Source organism: Musca autumnalis, unplaced genomic scaffold, assembly GCF_047663935.1.
Source record: "Musca autumnalis isolate F117 unplaced genomic scaffold, ASM4766393v1 scaffold_1, whole genome shotgun sequence".
Lineage (NCBI taxonomy): Eukaryota > Metazoa > Arthropoda > Insecta > Diptera > Muscidae > Musca > Musca autumnalis.
Genome location: NW_027411644.1, coordinates 7182834 through 7198327, shown reverse-complemented (window position 1 = coordinate 7198327; position 15494 = coordinate 7182834). Strand labels below are relative to the sequence as shown.

At 35.8% G+C, this 15494-nt stretch overlaps 1 protein-coding gene across 34 annotated transcripts in view; it reads right to left on the bottom strand.

The window, feature by feature from the left end:
- LOC141390590 (uncharacterized) overlaps nucleotides 1-15494 on the bottom strand; it is a 158166-nt gene that overhangs the window by 24093 nt on the left and 118579 nt on the right. For all 34 annotated transcript variants that reach the window (XM_073963674.1, XM_073963684.1, XM_073963566.1 and 31 more), the window contains 5 exons: nucleotides 9320-9380; nucleotides 5824-6073; nucleotides 5620-5738; nucleotides 5377-5555; nucleotides 5126-5299 (listed from right to left, as the gene is read on the bottom strand). In XM_073963674.1, coding sequence (XP_073819775.1) covers nucleotides 5126-5299; nucleotides 5377-5555; nucleotides 5620-5738; nucleotides 5824-6073; nucleotides 9320-9380 — 783 coding nt within the window. The remainder of the gene's footprint in view (nucleotides 1-5125; nucleotides 5300-5376; nucleotides 5556-5619; nucleotides 5739-5823; nucleotides 6074-9319; nucleotides 9381-15494) is intronic.

Here is a 15494-nt window from a genome sequence, read left to right as displayed (position 1 = left end):
GGGCTTTAAAAATTGGTTTGAGCGCATGAAAAAGTGTATAAATCATGCTGGAGACTACTTAAGAAAACTGTATAAGATCGATACATTGTTTCCTCTTCTGCAGTATTCCAAGTTCCCACGCTAATTGTCCGCTGCTTCGAGCTCACTGGGTAAATCTTATCGTATTCGCCTAGTTCGGATTGTAGGAGAGAGTTTCGCTCTTTTCTACACGCAGAGAAGAGATATTGTAGGAGCAATCATATTCTAAGAACAAAATAGTATATTTTAAAAATCGGAAAATATCTATTGTTGGTGCAACAATACATTTTGTCTCTTTATAGTGCCTGACAAAAATATATGGTTGAAGCCTTATTCGCATAGTTTGGATGCAGAGGGGCGCTTTCCAATGCTGCGTTCGTAGTTGACTGTCACGGTCTTTGTTTCGCTATTCTGTCCACCTGCAACTACGTTTCTAACGCTCAAAGGAAAATGTAATGTTTCTTATACTAAGAAATCCTATACCAACAATATACACAGCAAATATTTGAACTGATACACTGGTCTTTTTATGTTTTTCATTTTCATCCTGAGCTATCGACTCTCATCGGTATCATGCCAACAAAAACAATAAAGTTATCATTGTTAGGGCAGAAAGTTATCGTGCAATCATCGCAAAGAAAAAAAATAGAAATCCGTTGTGAAAAAAAAATTATGTTCGTTTAAATTTGAAAATCAATGAAACCGCGTTATTATCTAGATTTACCATAATAAAATCACTTAATGAAGTCACCTAAAAAGCCACATGTGTTTTCGTCTGCCAGACCCTTGAATAATTTTAGAATAGGACAGAATATATAAAGATGCTCACTAGTTTCTATCGTGGTTGGACTCGGATTGGATGAGCAATAAGCATGGTATTCTAAACAGTTGAAGAAAATATTGAACTATTGAAAATATTATCTTGGTTCAGTTATGTATAGGGACACCGATGTGAGTAACGACTATCGACGAAACACAACTATATTCGGTAGAATTGTAACATAAACCATCTCGTACCCATTTCTGAAATCAAATGGGAATTTGTTTTTTATTCGGAATTGTCCTTTGAGAGATAGTCTTTGCCTTTATTGTATACTCATACGAGGGATGCACGAAAGCTATCTGGCCTTGGCAACATAGTTTGTTGCCAGGCGCCATTTAAAAACTTTTTTGGACAGTTTGACAATTTTTAGCCTAAACCTACTCAGGACAGTTTGTGATACGACCATGTGTTATGTTGTTTACAGTGACTTGAAAAAATCACTTTGCAAAAAATGGAATTTACTTGTGAATATTTTCGTCCGATCATTTTTGACTTTCAGTGTGGATAATCACGGCGAGAGTGCATCGATAAAATCAAATCTTTATATGTCTATAAAAGGGCCACTATTCAGCACTATGAAAAACTGGTTTAATAAATTCACTCGTGGTCGACACTCGCCAAAAAAGGAAGGTGATGGGGGTCGTCCAAAAACTACCGTTGGGTTAGAGAAAAAATTGCCGTGCGTGAACGGATAATGCAAGAACGTCATGCTATATACCGTGGCATTCCTTCCACCAACTAACATTTACTATGGCATGAACACAGAATTGAAATATCGCTCAAAAAAGGCTCGTGTGGATTGGTGCAAAGAAATTGGGAATAAAAACTATCGCGATATATTCAAACGACGTTTATAAAATCGTCACAAACGAATCATGGATCTATGCTTAGGAGCTCGGAACACAACAGGAATCGACCGTTTAGCTCTTCGAAAGCAAGTCAAATCCAACGAAAGTTGCTCAGGTAAGAAGCACTTCGAAGCAAATGGTCACCTGTTTCTTCGGCACAACTGACCGTGTGGCGACTATACGGTTTGAGAAATGTAGGAGTGAGTGGTGCACTACAATTTGTTTGCCTGAAGTCTCCTGAGAAATTCAAAAAATGATCATTAGAAGACGAATCATTCTGATTCATGGCAATGCGAGCTCTCACACATCGATTCAAACCAACGCCTGACTGGGGAACCAATGACTTCATTTAATTCCAGCATATCAAGAAAAAAGTCGTGGTCAACGATTTTCGTCGCCAGAAGATGCTGTTGAAGTGTTCAAACACCATATTTTGGAGGTTTGGATTTTCAATCGGAGTGGAACAAGTGCTTGAACAGTTGGGTTGAGCGCATCAAAAAGTGCATTAGTCATGCTGGAGACTATTTAAGAAAACAATAAAACTATTTTTGATGGTAAATACAGTCGAACTCCTCAATAACGAACTTCCCTATAACGAATTTTTCTCTATAAGGAAGAAAAACTTAAAACACAGTTTTTTAATGCCATGTTCACCTATTTTAACCTCTCTATAACGAACTTCCCCATAACGAATACGTCTATATAACAAAGTGTTTTTATTGCACAAGTGGGAATTCTCACCCAAAATAACCTCTCTTTAACAAATTTTTGCCAAACTTTTTCCCATTGATGTTTACACAATAAATGAGAAACAAAACACATCCATAAGGCGTTTTATTAAGTGCACACTAAAAAAGAGAAGCAAAGTCATTTATCAGGTCTTTTAGAATAGAATTGCTTCAAAATAAGTTAACCGCCTGTTCATGTATGTCGCACGAAAAACTGTACGAATGAAAAGCAGTCACTCACTTCCGTCTAAAAATGCGTTCATGTATTTCGCAAACTATCGTGCGACTGCCGTTACGTATCCTATGCGAAATACTACTAATTTGAATGTACATTTGTACAACTATGTTCCATTAATGAGAGTCAAATGAGAAATAAAAACTAAATCCACATATACATACAAACATTGGAATATGTGTGATTTGTTTTGTTTGAGAAAATAAAACGTGTCGGTATTTTGAATTATTTTATTTAGTTGATTTCTTCAAAATAGTGAATGAAGCCGCCTTTAAAACGTGTCTATAAAATTTTTATTTTGTTTCAAGAATGTGTTGCATAAATTTGTTTTTAGATTTTCGGTGTTATTCGCGATTTTACGTTCTACTCGACAGCTACAAAGCAAGTGAGTGATTTCGACATTCACTTTCTATTAAAGACAGTACTTTCTAAATACATAAACCAAAATTTAATGGAAAAGAGTACGTTTACGTGTTATTTCGTATGGCTTGTCGGTCGCATAGATTTTCGTTTGGATGGCGTTTACATGAACAGAAAATGATTTTTTTCCACTTCCGAAGCGCAAAACACCTTTCGGTCGACGTACATGAACAGGCTGTAAATTTTTGTTGACTAGAGTGTTTAGTTAATCGGAAAGTAGACACCTATAAGTAAACAACTGACCGTTGTTTTAAAAAGGCCTGTGTTCCTATTACAACTATATAAGCTGCTGATATTGAAAAAAATAATATTTCTGTGACTATGAATTATCCCCATTTGGAGTCTAGAAACAATGTGAGTGGCAAAATCAAAAACAAATTGAAGATCACTTCTTATTTCACTCCTAAATAAAAATTCAAATTATGTTTTTTCATATACACACGTTTGTTGCTTTCTTAGTCATGTATGTAACAATTTTGCTTTGGTTTCTCTATAACGTAGTAATTCTGCGGTCCCCAAGTACTACGTTATAGAGTAGTTCATTGTTAGGACAGATAGTTATCGTGCAGCCCTCGTATACAACTGACAATAAAATAGGTTGGTCGTAGTTATTCGTTGAATTTCTTTTTCGATAGTTCTCCAATGACTATGTGAACAGCTTCGTAAGACCCTATATTGTAATCATATTCTCTACTGAAGCTTTAACAATTCCAATGCATTTGTCTAGACACCACATTGAACTAGTTCAAAGATTCTTAGAGGTTTATAAATACATAAGTTTACATATTTCAATATTTCGAGCAATTTGGTCTGGTTTTTGGTTTAGCTTATGGACATATGGTTTCTCTTCCTGCGAGCTACATTTGCACATAATACAATAACACTCTGTGCCATCCGATTTTTTCTACATAAGGTTGCAATTTGACGCTAGAATGAACATAATCTTCTAATTATTTATGTATTTTGATTGTTTAAGACAGGTTTATACTGATAACAGCTGTCGAATACCTGAAACATATCGTGCGGAGCATCTCCTTCGTTGAGATGTGAATAAGGTAATTTTCGTTTACTAATTTGTTATTAAGTAATTATTTTAAGCCCATTTACAGCTTTCCCATTGAACACTTGTTGAAAGTTTTCTGTACACCAAAATAAATGAATACAATAACTGTGTCAGACTTCTCATTCTTGAATTTAACACAAATACAGTAAAATTCTGATATGTTAACATATTTTCATATTTTGCGGCACTGTTCATACCTTGAAACCCCTATAAGTATCATACAATATGACGCACATACATGTACATATATGTTTATCCCATATACCCATAAAAAAACACCGAACAGCTGATCATCACAGTTCTGTTCATCATTTGTCGTTTTGCCAGACATTCAACAAACAACGCTTAATAACAAAAATTGTTTAGAAACATTTGAAAACTGCACTCAAAAACGCTTTTAACCAAAACAAATATAAACGGCCAAAAAAGCTAATCAAATAAAGAACAAAACTTGCAACTCAAAACAGGCAAAAACAAAACTTATTTCATTTCACTCCACATCCACCATTCCAGAGATAAGTAGAGCAAGACAAACAATTTTCTCGCTTGCAAGTGAAAAGCAAACTGAACCAAAAAACGGAAAATCAGGATAGAATAGAAGAGTTGAAACTAAATGGAACATTTTTGTAAATTATTTAATTGAAATCAAAAACTAGGAAAATGAGGAAATTATTTTAATTTGTATTGAGGAGGTTTCTTGTTTGTTTTGTGGTCTGTGGTGGTGGAGGTAGTGGTTGTGGTTACTGGGGGGTCAGTGTGGTAGGTGTTTCTTTGTGTCGCAGATAGAATTCCACACCTTCCTTGATTTGGGTAATTAATTATTAAAGAGTGCTTTATTGTGTTTAATTGAATACTGTTGTTGGTAAGTGTTTAATTGGAAGTTTTGTGTTTTTTTTTTATATCAAAATCAAATTGTGAGAAAAAGTTTTACTGTGTTTCACTAACTCATTTGGGTAATTTGGTAATACGGTTGATTAGTTTGGTACTTACTTTTCAACACTTTTTTGGGACTGCCCTTTTGTGGGCTGCCTTTTTGGGGAGAACCATGACGAGAGGCTGCTGTTTTCTTAGGGCTACCCCTTTGAGATTCAGATTCACGTTTAGTTATAGCAGGCATCAATTTCTCCCTGGTGGGGGAAGGCAGTAGGGCGCCCTCTTCAACATCTGTGAAAATTTAAACCGAAGGCAAATGTTAGTATGGGTTTTATAGCGATTTTTTCGCTTAAAAAATTGCATGTAACCTGGTCCTGTGGTGCGTTCCAAATGATGACGTATGTGACTGAAACGTGCTGGCAGTGCATTGGGTTCATCTTTGTTATCCAAAATGTAAGCCTGTCCAGGAACTCTAGGCTTTTGGGGTTTTGATACAGGAGTGGTTTTCTTATTGTTTTCCTGTTCCTTTTCCTCCTTGGTTATGGGTCTGATGGAGGACAAAAAATCATTTAATATTTAAAACAACAACTTATGGGCGTAAGTTTGCTTACCTTTGCATGGTAGTGGCCAAACAAAGTGATGATAGTGAGCTACGTTTCGACACCTGATCCCACAGATCCTTTTGCTTGTTATACATTTCAGGATCAATTTCAGTACCCCAACCACGAGACTTTAGCCAAAAGAAGAAAATAAAGTTAAAACAGAGTTGTAATAATTTGTCTTTCTCTTAAGGATCAAGAGGACTTTTCACTGACCTTATATTCTCCAGCCTTTTTGCGTATTTCTACTACCTCTTTGAACCACAGATCCAAATTCGGTTTCGAATGTGGTGGAGCCGAACCATTCATTATTATCTCAGCCGGCTTGACGTGATGTCGCCTATTGTCGGTTGACTCTTCGAAACCAAAGTTCTCCCTCTTCGTCATGAAGTAATTGGGTCGCTCTTGATCAATCAACTGGGAGAAGGGTCGGGTTGTAACCTTCCTCTCCTGGATGGTCACATGTCTAATGTTTCGAGGTTTGGTTGGTTGTTCAATTGGTGGTTTAGGTTGGTTATTTGAAATTTCAGTGCAATTGGTTTCAAAAATATTTTTTGTACAAAGTTGAGTTGAGTTGTCATGTTGATGGGGTTTTTCATGGTTTGAAAAGCCAGTGCAGTTATTTTAAGCCATTTTTAAAGAGATTTTTGTTAGGTTGATGGGGGATCAAAGGTAGTGTTATTTGAACAATTGCAAAATACAGTGAGGCCATCGTTTGAAAGTTGATGATTTGTTTTTTTTGATAATTATATTTTATTAACAGATGATGAGGGAAATAAAGCGAGTAGTTATTATTTGATTTGATTTGTTTTTTTGGTTTAAAGCGTCATGTTAAAATTTTTTTGGTTTTTATTTTGGCATTCGCAAGCATCCGTACAGTTGTGTTGGCACATGTTTTTTGTTTTTCAAGGATTTTTTTAAAAACCATTTGTTTTTAGGGGATTTCATTTTTTGTTTTTGGTTTTGTACGGTGAGAGAATAAATCACAAAAAAATAAAACAAAAATAAAATTTCATGTAAGTTTATTAATTGACTTTGAAAAAAGACACAATGTTTCATGATCATGAACAACTACTGATTAAGGGTGCATTAAGAATTTTGGAATTGGTGTGATGAGATTCTAGTGGCAAAAACGTATCCCTCTAAACTTGTCTTGTTATGTTATATACACAATGAAGTTTAAAAAGAAAACTTTTCTAGGTGATGCAAATAAAAATCGACTAAATATTTTACAATAATTTAACAAAAAAAAAATGTTGGCGTTGAAGAAGTATACCAGTAGTCTGAAATAAATGAGTCATGTTACATTCGATTACACACACTGTTTCTCTATTGTTGACATACATTTTTTAAGTGTTTTGCGATGTTTCTGTTCACGCTAGTCATATACTCATACATACTCCAAACGCAGTCGGCATGAATCACAATGTAATAATTTTACAAAGCAGAGTCAGAAATGTATGAGTTTGATTACACAGGGAATACTGATTACATTCTATCGTAAAAAATTAGTTTGCGTTGTATTTTAGTATTCTATTTTTGGAATGCATCGTAAATGAAATCTGACTCAAAAAGCAGTCACCTCCAACCGGTTACTGTTATACATAGTTCTTAAAAGTATATATTTATTCAATGAACTACATCACTGCAACCACTTTACGTATAAAGACCAATTGTCTTTTAATTTCTTTTTAGAATCCCCCAAACGTGTCCTAGATGGTTCTTGGAACAGTCTACATTTTAAGGTACTTTTCACGGACTTCTCAATGAATTATAAAGCTGGAAACTGCGTTTCGGGATCTTCCCTATGTCCCACCCCTGAAGAGGAAGTGTTCAGAGCCACCCAAGAGATCTCCTGTTATCTATAGAAGAACTCCAGAAGTCATCTGATGTCATAAGAAGATCTCAAGAGGTAAAAAACGTGTTGTCTTGTCTATAGAAGACCTCAACAAGTCTTAGTTTGCCTTTGAAAAATCTCAATAGTTACTCTGTTGCTATAGAAGAACTATAAAAATCGTTGGTGTCTTCTGATGATCTTCAGACGTGGTGTGTTGTCTTTAGAAGACTTGAATTGGTCGTCTGTTGTCCAAACAAGACTATAATGCCTCAAGAGGTCTTCTGTTGCTTGTAGAAGGATCTTAACAGTTTCTTTGTTGTCAATAGAAGAATTCAAGAGGTCTTCTGTTTTTAATGGAAGTTTGAACAGCAGCAACAAACTTCAGTTGTCTTTGAAAGATTTCAAGAGTTACTCTGTTACTATAGAACGGCACTCGAAACCGATGGTGTCTTCTGATGACCTTCAGACGTGGTCTGTTGTCTATAGAATACTTGAATAAGTCGTCTGTTGTCCAAATAATACTATAATGCCTTAAGAGGTATTCTGTTGTTTGTAGAAAAAACTCAAAATTTTCCTTGTTTTCAATAAAAGTCCTCCAAAGGTCTTCTGTTTTTAATGAAAGTCCTGAACAGGTCTTCTAAAGTCTACAGAAGACCTCAAAAGATCTTCAATTGTTTTTGAAAGATTTCAAGAGTTACTCTGTAACTATAGAAGAACTCTCGAAGTCGTTGGTGTCTACTGGAGACCTCCAGACGTCGTCTGTTGTCTATAGAAGACCTGAATTGGTCTTCTGTTGTCCAAATATAACTACAATGCCTCAAGAGGTCTTCTGTTGCTTGTAGAAACAACTCAAGAGTTTCATTGTTGTAAATAGAAAACCTCGGGTGAAATAGGGGATGAGAGATACCAAGAAACGGTCCTGACCGGGTTTAACATGGCAAAGTCCAGGATTTATCTTGGTCCCTCTTTTATCTCAAGTGGACACTGACCTCCCCGTGGTGTCACCTGGGGAGCGGCCTTTAACACCCGTTAAAGGTAGTGAGCTAACATTTGCCGCGCGTTCACCCATAAGAACGTTAACAACTTGAGTTTGGGCGCCGGGTCAGTAACCCTCCCCTAGAAAAAGAAGACAAGGACGAACAGACCAAAGATATACATCCACCCTAATATTTAAGTCGAGCCCCACACACGATAGCAATAATACGATTGCCATCGAACCGATCCTAACAATCCGATCGCCATCGAGCCGGCAGCAACCACCCGACTACCATCGAGACGATTATATCAACTCTATCACCATCGAGCCGACAGCACCTACCCAAGGTTGTTCCCTGACTAACACCGCAACCCACACAACAACTCCACCTAATTGCAAACACATATAATCGTCATATTTACTGAATTGTATCAATAAATCAGTGAGGTACAATTTATCGTTTTCCTTACATAAGGTTTGTGGAACCTTAAGTCCACCTTGAAAAGGGCTGAGCTAAATCCTCTCGTTATAGACCTCAAGAGATCTTCTGTTGGCAAAAGAAGAAGCCCAGAGGTCACGTTAATTTTATTACGATTACATTTATTGTTTTTACTATCGGATCAGAAGTCACAGCTACTACATATATTCGAAGGTTGTGCCGAGACAAAACTTTTCCATGTTCTTCTTGGCAAATTAGTTGTGGAATATTGGTTTCAATAATTGTTGGGCAATGTTTTCACTCTCAACGCCTACCTCCCATAGTTTCTTGTAGATATTACTTAGTGTACTTCTTTCAACACTTTTTGATTAGAGTTTAAAACAAAAAAAGGGTTTGATATGGAAATTTGTATGAAACTAAAAATGAAACATAAATAGAAGCTTAAGAATAATTTGCATACTTTTCAACCGGTTTTCTATCTTCGGCATCGCTAACCAGCGGCTCCAACTCATGTAGCGTGGCTAAAATATAAATATATTCAACATTTAAATTGATTTCTTATAATTGTTCAAGTCAAACATAATTCATCATTCATTCATTTTGTGTTTAACTCCAACCGAATTTGAGTTGGTTTTCATTGTTAATTGTATTATTCTTTTTCTTTTTTTATTATTTGATTTACTTGATTGACTATTACTATTTGACTTTCTTCAAACAAAAATGAATAAATGTATGGCAAATATGTATGAAGGATGACAGTATGACAAACAATACTTTAGATACGAATACGAATACCATACTAATAATAAGAATAATAATGAATAATCAATAGTAATAAACGATTTAGTAGAAGTACTTAGTATGTTTGCAATACAAGTTACAACATTTCTCAGTTTTTAATTATAGTTTTGTCGAATTCAAATTTGTTTGATTAGTAAACAAATTAACAACAACAGCAAATTGTATTTCTTTATTCTTTAGTTTTTTGTTTTTTTCTGTCTGAATTTTTATCATCATTTGGGTTTTTGGGTGTCGTTTTTTTCTATCATTAATTTTCATAGTTCAATTTTTACAGAAAAGAGGTAAAATAAAATAAAAACTAAAGAAATTCTTTTTTTTGGGTTATTTTTGTAATGTTAATTGACACACACAAAATGAAAACGACAAAAACTAAGGAGAAAAAATCGAAATTCAACAACTAGGAATAGTAGTAATTAGGAAAGATAGGCAGTCATAGTAGTAATAGGAGACAGACAGTCAGACAGTACGGAAAATAGAGCAGACAAAACTCAAATCAAATAAAATTTTCTTCATCTAGGTTAGGTTAGTTAGTACAGAAGTTTACAGAGAGAGGTCAGAGACCTCCAAGAGCAAAAAATAAATCAACAGAACAACAAATTATTGAACAATATAGAACGAAATTGGAACCAATTAATATTAATTTTCCATGTTGGTGTTAGTAGTAATTAATACACAATGTGTTATGCAAAACGAAAATGATTTGAAAATTTTCTTTAAAAGTAAAAAAAGAAAAAATAATAAATGCGTGATTGGTGATGTAACCCAAGTACATGTTTTGCAGATTTTTAACATTTCTATGATAAAACATGGAAAATGATTTAGTAAAAATATGTTTTTTTCAACTTGAGGAAATTAGGTTTCCCTGTCATTTCTTGAATATGTAACTATTTCATTTTCGCTTCGTTAAGGTAAGCTAGCTTTGTTTTTAATCATTAATTTTACAGTCGAACTTCTTTATAGCGAATTTCCCTGTAACGAATACTTCATTGTAACGAAGTAGTTGTTAGAGCCCAAATGGAAATTCTCACACAAAATAATCTGTCTATAACGAGTTTTCTCTATAACGTGGTAATTCATGGGTCCCTAAGTGCTTCGTTTTAGATAAGTTCGATTATATATATTTTAGAGACTGATTCATATGACCCTAAGTTTTTTAATACATTCGACTTAAGTTTTTTCTAACTGTTTGCCAATTGGTGGCGTATAGGATGAAAGATACCAAGGAAATGTCCTGAACGGCCCTTCTTCATCTCCAGTGGTCACATTTCTCCCCGTAGTTGGGAACTGGCTTTAACACCTGCTGAGGTAGTGAGCTATCATGAACCGCGCCTATAAGACTATAAAACATGGGTTGGGTTAGCAACAAACATCCCACTATGAAAAACAAGGAAAAAGAAAAGCAAATCCCTATAACGTTGACGACTCCCATAAACATTTTAAGGACCATGATCTGCGAATATGCATCTGGAATATTCGTACCCTTTACAGAGGAAGTGCTGTTTACGCACTGTCAGATATACCTGCAAAGTGCAAAACCGATATTATTGCCATACAGGAAATGCGATGGACTGAGTGAGACGTCACAACAACACCCAAAGTTCACGCCCTGTATTAAAGTTTCTACGATATAAAGCATGAGCTTGCTTACGAATTTTTTTATTTAAACATTTGGACTCTAGTTTCACCACGAAGGATGAAAGACTTGCTATAATTCTAATAAAAGCAACATTTGCAACATACGTCTAATTTGAGCCCATGCCCTAACAGAAGACAAAGACGAGCAGACCAACGATATATTTTACGAAACATTTGACCGCCCATGACATTAAATTTATGGTAGGTGATTTAAATGCCAAAATTATAAAGGTGAACATCTTTCCCCCAACAATAGGGACATTTAGTCTCCACAATAAAACATTAGACAACGAAATGAAGCTGATAGACTTCACAGCGAACAAAAAATGGTAGTTAGCAGCACCAGATATAAACATCTCGGCATTCATAAGGGCACTGCTGCTATCACTATCAGCAAAGGTTCGTGTCCGATACAATCGCAACAGATAGCCACAACATATTCCACTTAACGAAAACATTTCAATACAAAGAACTAAGAGAACTGATGAGTCCAAGTGTCGCTGGACAAAACTAGTCTTCTCTGCCATCCCCAAAAGTAATCAATTTTAACTACATCCCACTTTAAACTTGTTGTTTTTAAATTTGAAAACAACAAATATGAGATTAAGCTTGACTTTCATACAAATATTAAGGAAAACATTCCTCGTTCCGACAACATGTCAGCACAGTGGTAAGGTATTTCCCACTCTATGCAGACAGCCGCAAAATCTATATTTGGATACCAGGGGCCTCCGCCGACGTATGATCAGGAGTGTCGTTATGCTACCGAAGACAAAAATGCTTCATATCAGGCTACTCGACAATCAGTAGCAACATGTAGCGCACCAATGTAGTATCGGGAGGAAAGAGAAGAAACATCTTTTCCCCAGGAAAAAGGAAGAAATGAAACAAGTAAGAACGGCGTTAAGTTCGGCCAGGTCAAACTTGTTGAAGGTCGAACTTGAAGTAAAATGAAACAAATAGTTTCCTTTCGTTTATGAAGGAGACTAAAAACCAAATTTCAGCAAGTTCAGTAAACAATGTGGCTAACCTCCAAAATATTGAAATTCGGAGGTACCGTTCCATAGGGGCTATACCAAAACGTCGTTCTATACCTACAATTTTCTGGCGGAAAGTTTTTAGACTCAAAGAAGACTAAATACCGAATTTCCGATATTTCGGTAAAACCTTCAAAATACCGGAAATCAAGAGGTATGCTTCTATGGGGGATATAGGAACCCACGGACCTAAAGTGATAATTTTCTTCTAGAATATTTTTGTAACGACATGGAAGACTTAATAAAAAATTTCAGTATTTCGGTGAGATATTGACGTCACAACTTTCAGAATTACGAAAATAGGGAGGTACCGTTCTATATCGAAACTAAATCTATATTGAAACGTGGACCTATACCAACGAATTTCAGTCAGAAAGGCTTTTACCTCCAACAAAGACTAAATACCAAATTTTGGTGGCATGCAGTGGTCACAAACTTCAAAATACCAAAAATCGGGAGGTACCGTTCTATGAGGGCCTTCATGGACCTATACCGACAAAGTTCTGGGAGAAAGTTGTCTTTAGGCTAAAGAGGGTATATACACTTTGATACGACCAAAAATGTGCGTCATCGAAATAATGGTTTTAGACCCCAAGTATGTTTGTACGATATCCGTTTCAGACAATTTTGAGTAGATCTAGCAATGTCCGTCCGTCCGTCTGTCTGTCTGTCCGTCTGTCTGGCTGGTGCGCACGATAACTCTCGAACGGATCAATCGATTCGGTTCAAATGTTGGGTATCGAAATATTTTGTCCAGATTTGATTTAAGTTCGAAGATGGGTTATATCCGTCCACTCCTTCCGGTACCTCCCCCACAAATGTTCAAAAATTGTCGCAAAACTTGTGCGCACGATAACTCTTGAAGGGAATAACCGATTTGGTCCATACTTTGCACATCGTGTAATTTCCACCAAACTTAGATGAGGTTTCAATATGGACTCAATCGGTTCACTCCTTCGGGTACCTCCCACACAAAATTTCGGAAAAGTTCAATTTAGGACCTGGTCTCGAATCGCTTTGATTTTTGTTTACGCAAGTTGTATTCACTGTCCTCTATACGACGCTGTAATTTTCATTAGGGGCAAGTCCATACTTACTGAGAAAATAGCCTGAAAGTTACAAAAAACCCTATGGCACCGTGTGTAGTGGTTGGAGCACAAGATAACTCTCGAACGAATCTGACAATTCGGTCCAAAATTTGGCTTTCGTAATATTTTGTCCAAACTTAGTTCAAGTTCAAAGATGGATTATATCGGTCCACTCCTTCCGGTACCTCCCCCACAAAAGTTCGAAAATGTTCGGAAAATTTGTGCGTACGATAACTCTTGAAGGGAGTAGCCGATTTGGTCCATACTTTGCACATTATGAAATTTCTATCAGACTTAGATGAGGTTCCAATATGGACTCAATCGGTGTAAGCCTTCGGGTACCTCTCATACAAAATTTCGTAAAAGTTCAGTTTAGGACCTGCTCTTGAAATGTTTTGATTTTTGTTGTAACAACTTATATTTACGGCCCCGCGTACGGTGGTACAAGTTTCATCAGGGGCAGAACCATACTTCTTGAGAAAATAGGCTGAAAGGTTCAAAAAAACCCCTATGGTTGGAGCGCAAGATAACTCTCGAACGGATCTGCCGATTCCACCCAAAATTTGACCTTCATAATATTTTGTCCAAACTAAGTTTAAGTTGGAAGATAAGTCAGATCGGTTCACTCCTTCAGGTACCTCCCCCACAAAAGTTAAAAAAAATGTTCGGAAAATTGTTTGCAGCGGAAGGACCAATTTAGTCCATACTTTACGCGTCCTAATATATCTAACAGATATAGATCAGGTTTGAATATGGACTATATTTATCCATTCCTTCGGGTACCTCCCACACAAAATTTAAGATACGTTCACTTTAAGACCTGCTCTTGACTAACTTTGAATTCTGTTGAAGAAACTTGCAAACGCTGTCTCAATTACGACGGTAAAAGGCAAGTCCATACTTCTTGGGAAAACAGCCCGAAAGTTGTAAAAAACCCCTATTTTACCATATGTAGTAGCTGGAGAGCACAACAACTCTCGAACTGATAAACCGATTTGGTCCAAAATTTGGCCTTCGTCATATTTTGTTCAAACTTAATTTAACTTCAAAAATGGCCCATATCGGTCCTCTCCATAAGATACCTCCCCAAAAAAGTTCTACATTTGTGTCCAAGTGCAGTTTAGGGTCTGTTCGGAGATCCTTTGGAAATTTATACCGATGATGTTCTTTGTGGTCCTGTTTACAGCCAAATCCTCCGCAAAACTTTGGAACTTTAATCCTAATACACATTTTTGTCGGTAAGTTTAAATGTCCAAAAAGTGCCACAAAATTTAGAAAAGACCCTAAATACATTCGATCTGTCCGTAGATGAAAGTTCCAATTCACATAGGCTGAGGGTATACCTCTGTCGGCAAAGCCGACTGATACTTTTTTACTTCTTTTTTATAATTTTTCTTTAAAAGTCTAATACCTCGTGTAATGGCGCTTTAAAAATTATCTTGATCACTGAAGAAAGTTCCTTAAAAAATTGACCTTTTCCTAAATTACATTTAAATATAATAATCCTAATCTTATTTTTTCCAAATGATCCCCCCAATTAGAGAAATATGATGAAACAAATTGTCATGAAATTCCATAATGAGATGAATAAGAGAAAAACCAAAACAAAACTACTTCACAATTATAATAAACAACTAAACGACAAATTTAGAACCGCTCAATTCAAATCATAAACCGAAACACAAAATTGTAGCATGCTCCCGCTATGGCAAAACATCTCTAAAGGAAACCATAAAACAACAAGAAACGGAACAAAACTAAATGAAATAACCCAACATTGACTACTCGTTGACGCCTCAATTACAGAGTCCACGCTAAACAAACACTTTAAACAATTTGTCGATAATTAATTTTACTTTTTTTACTAATAAATAATTGTTAATACCACCAGTTTTTTATTTTGGACCCTTCCGATGTGTTTGTGTAGATGTATTGTAAAAAATGTATTCGTTTCATGTTTTTTTCTTAGCTTCAACAACAACAGCACTTACTTGAATCGCCTAAACGTGGTCAAACATGGCTAAAAAGCATTTATATTCGATTAAAAAGCAAATTTCATTAAAAACTAAAACGA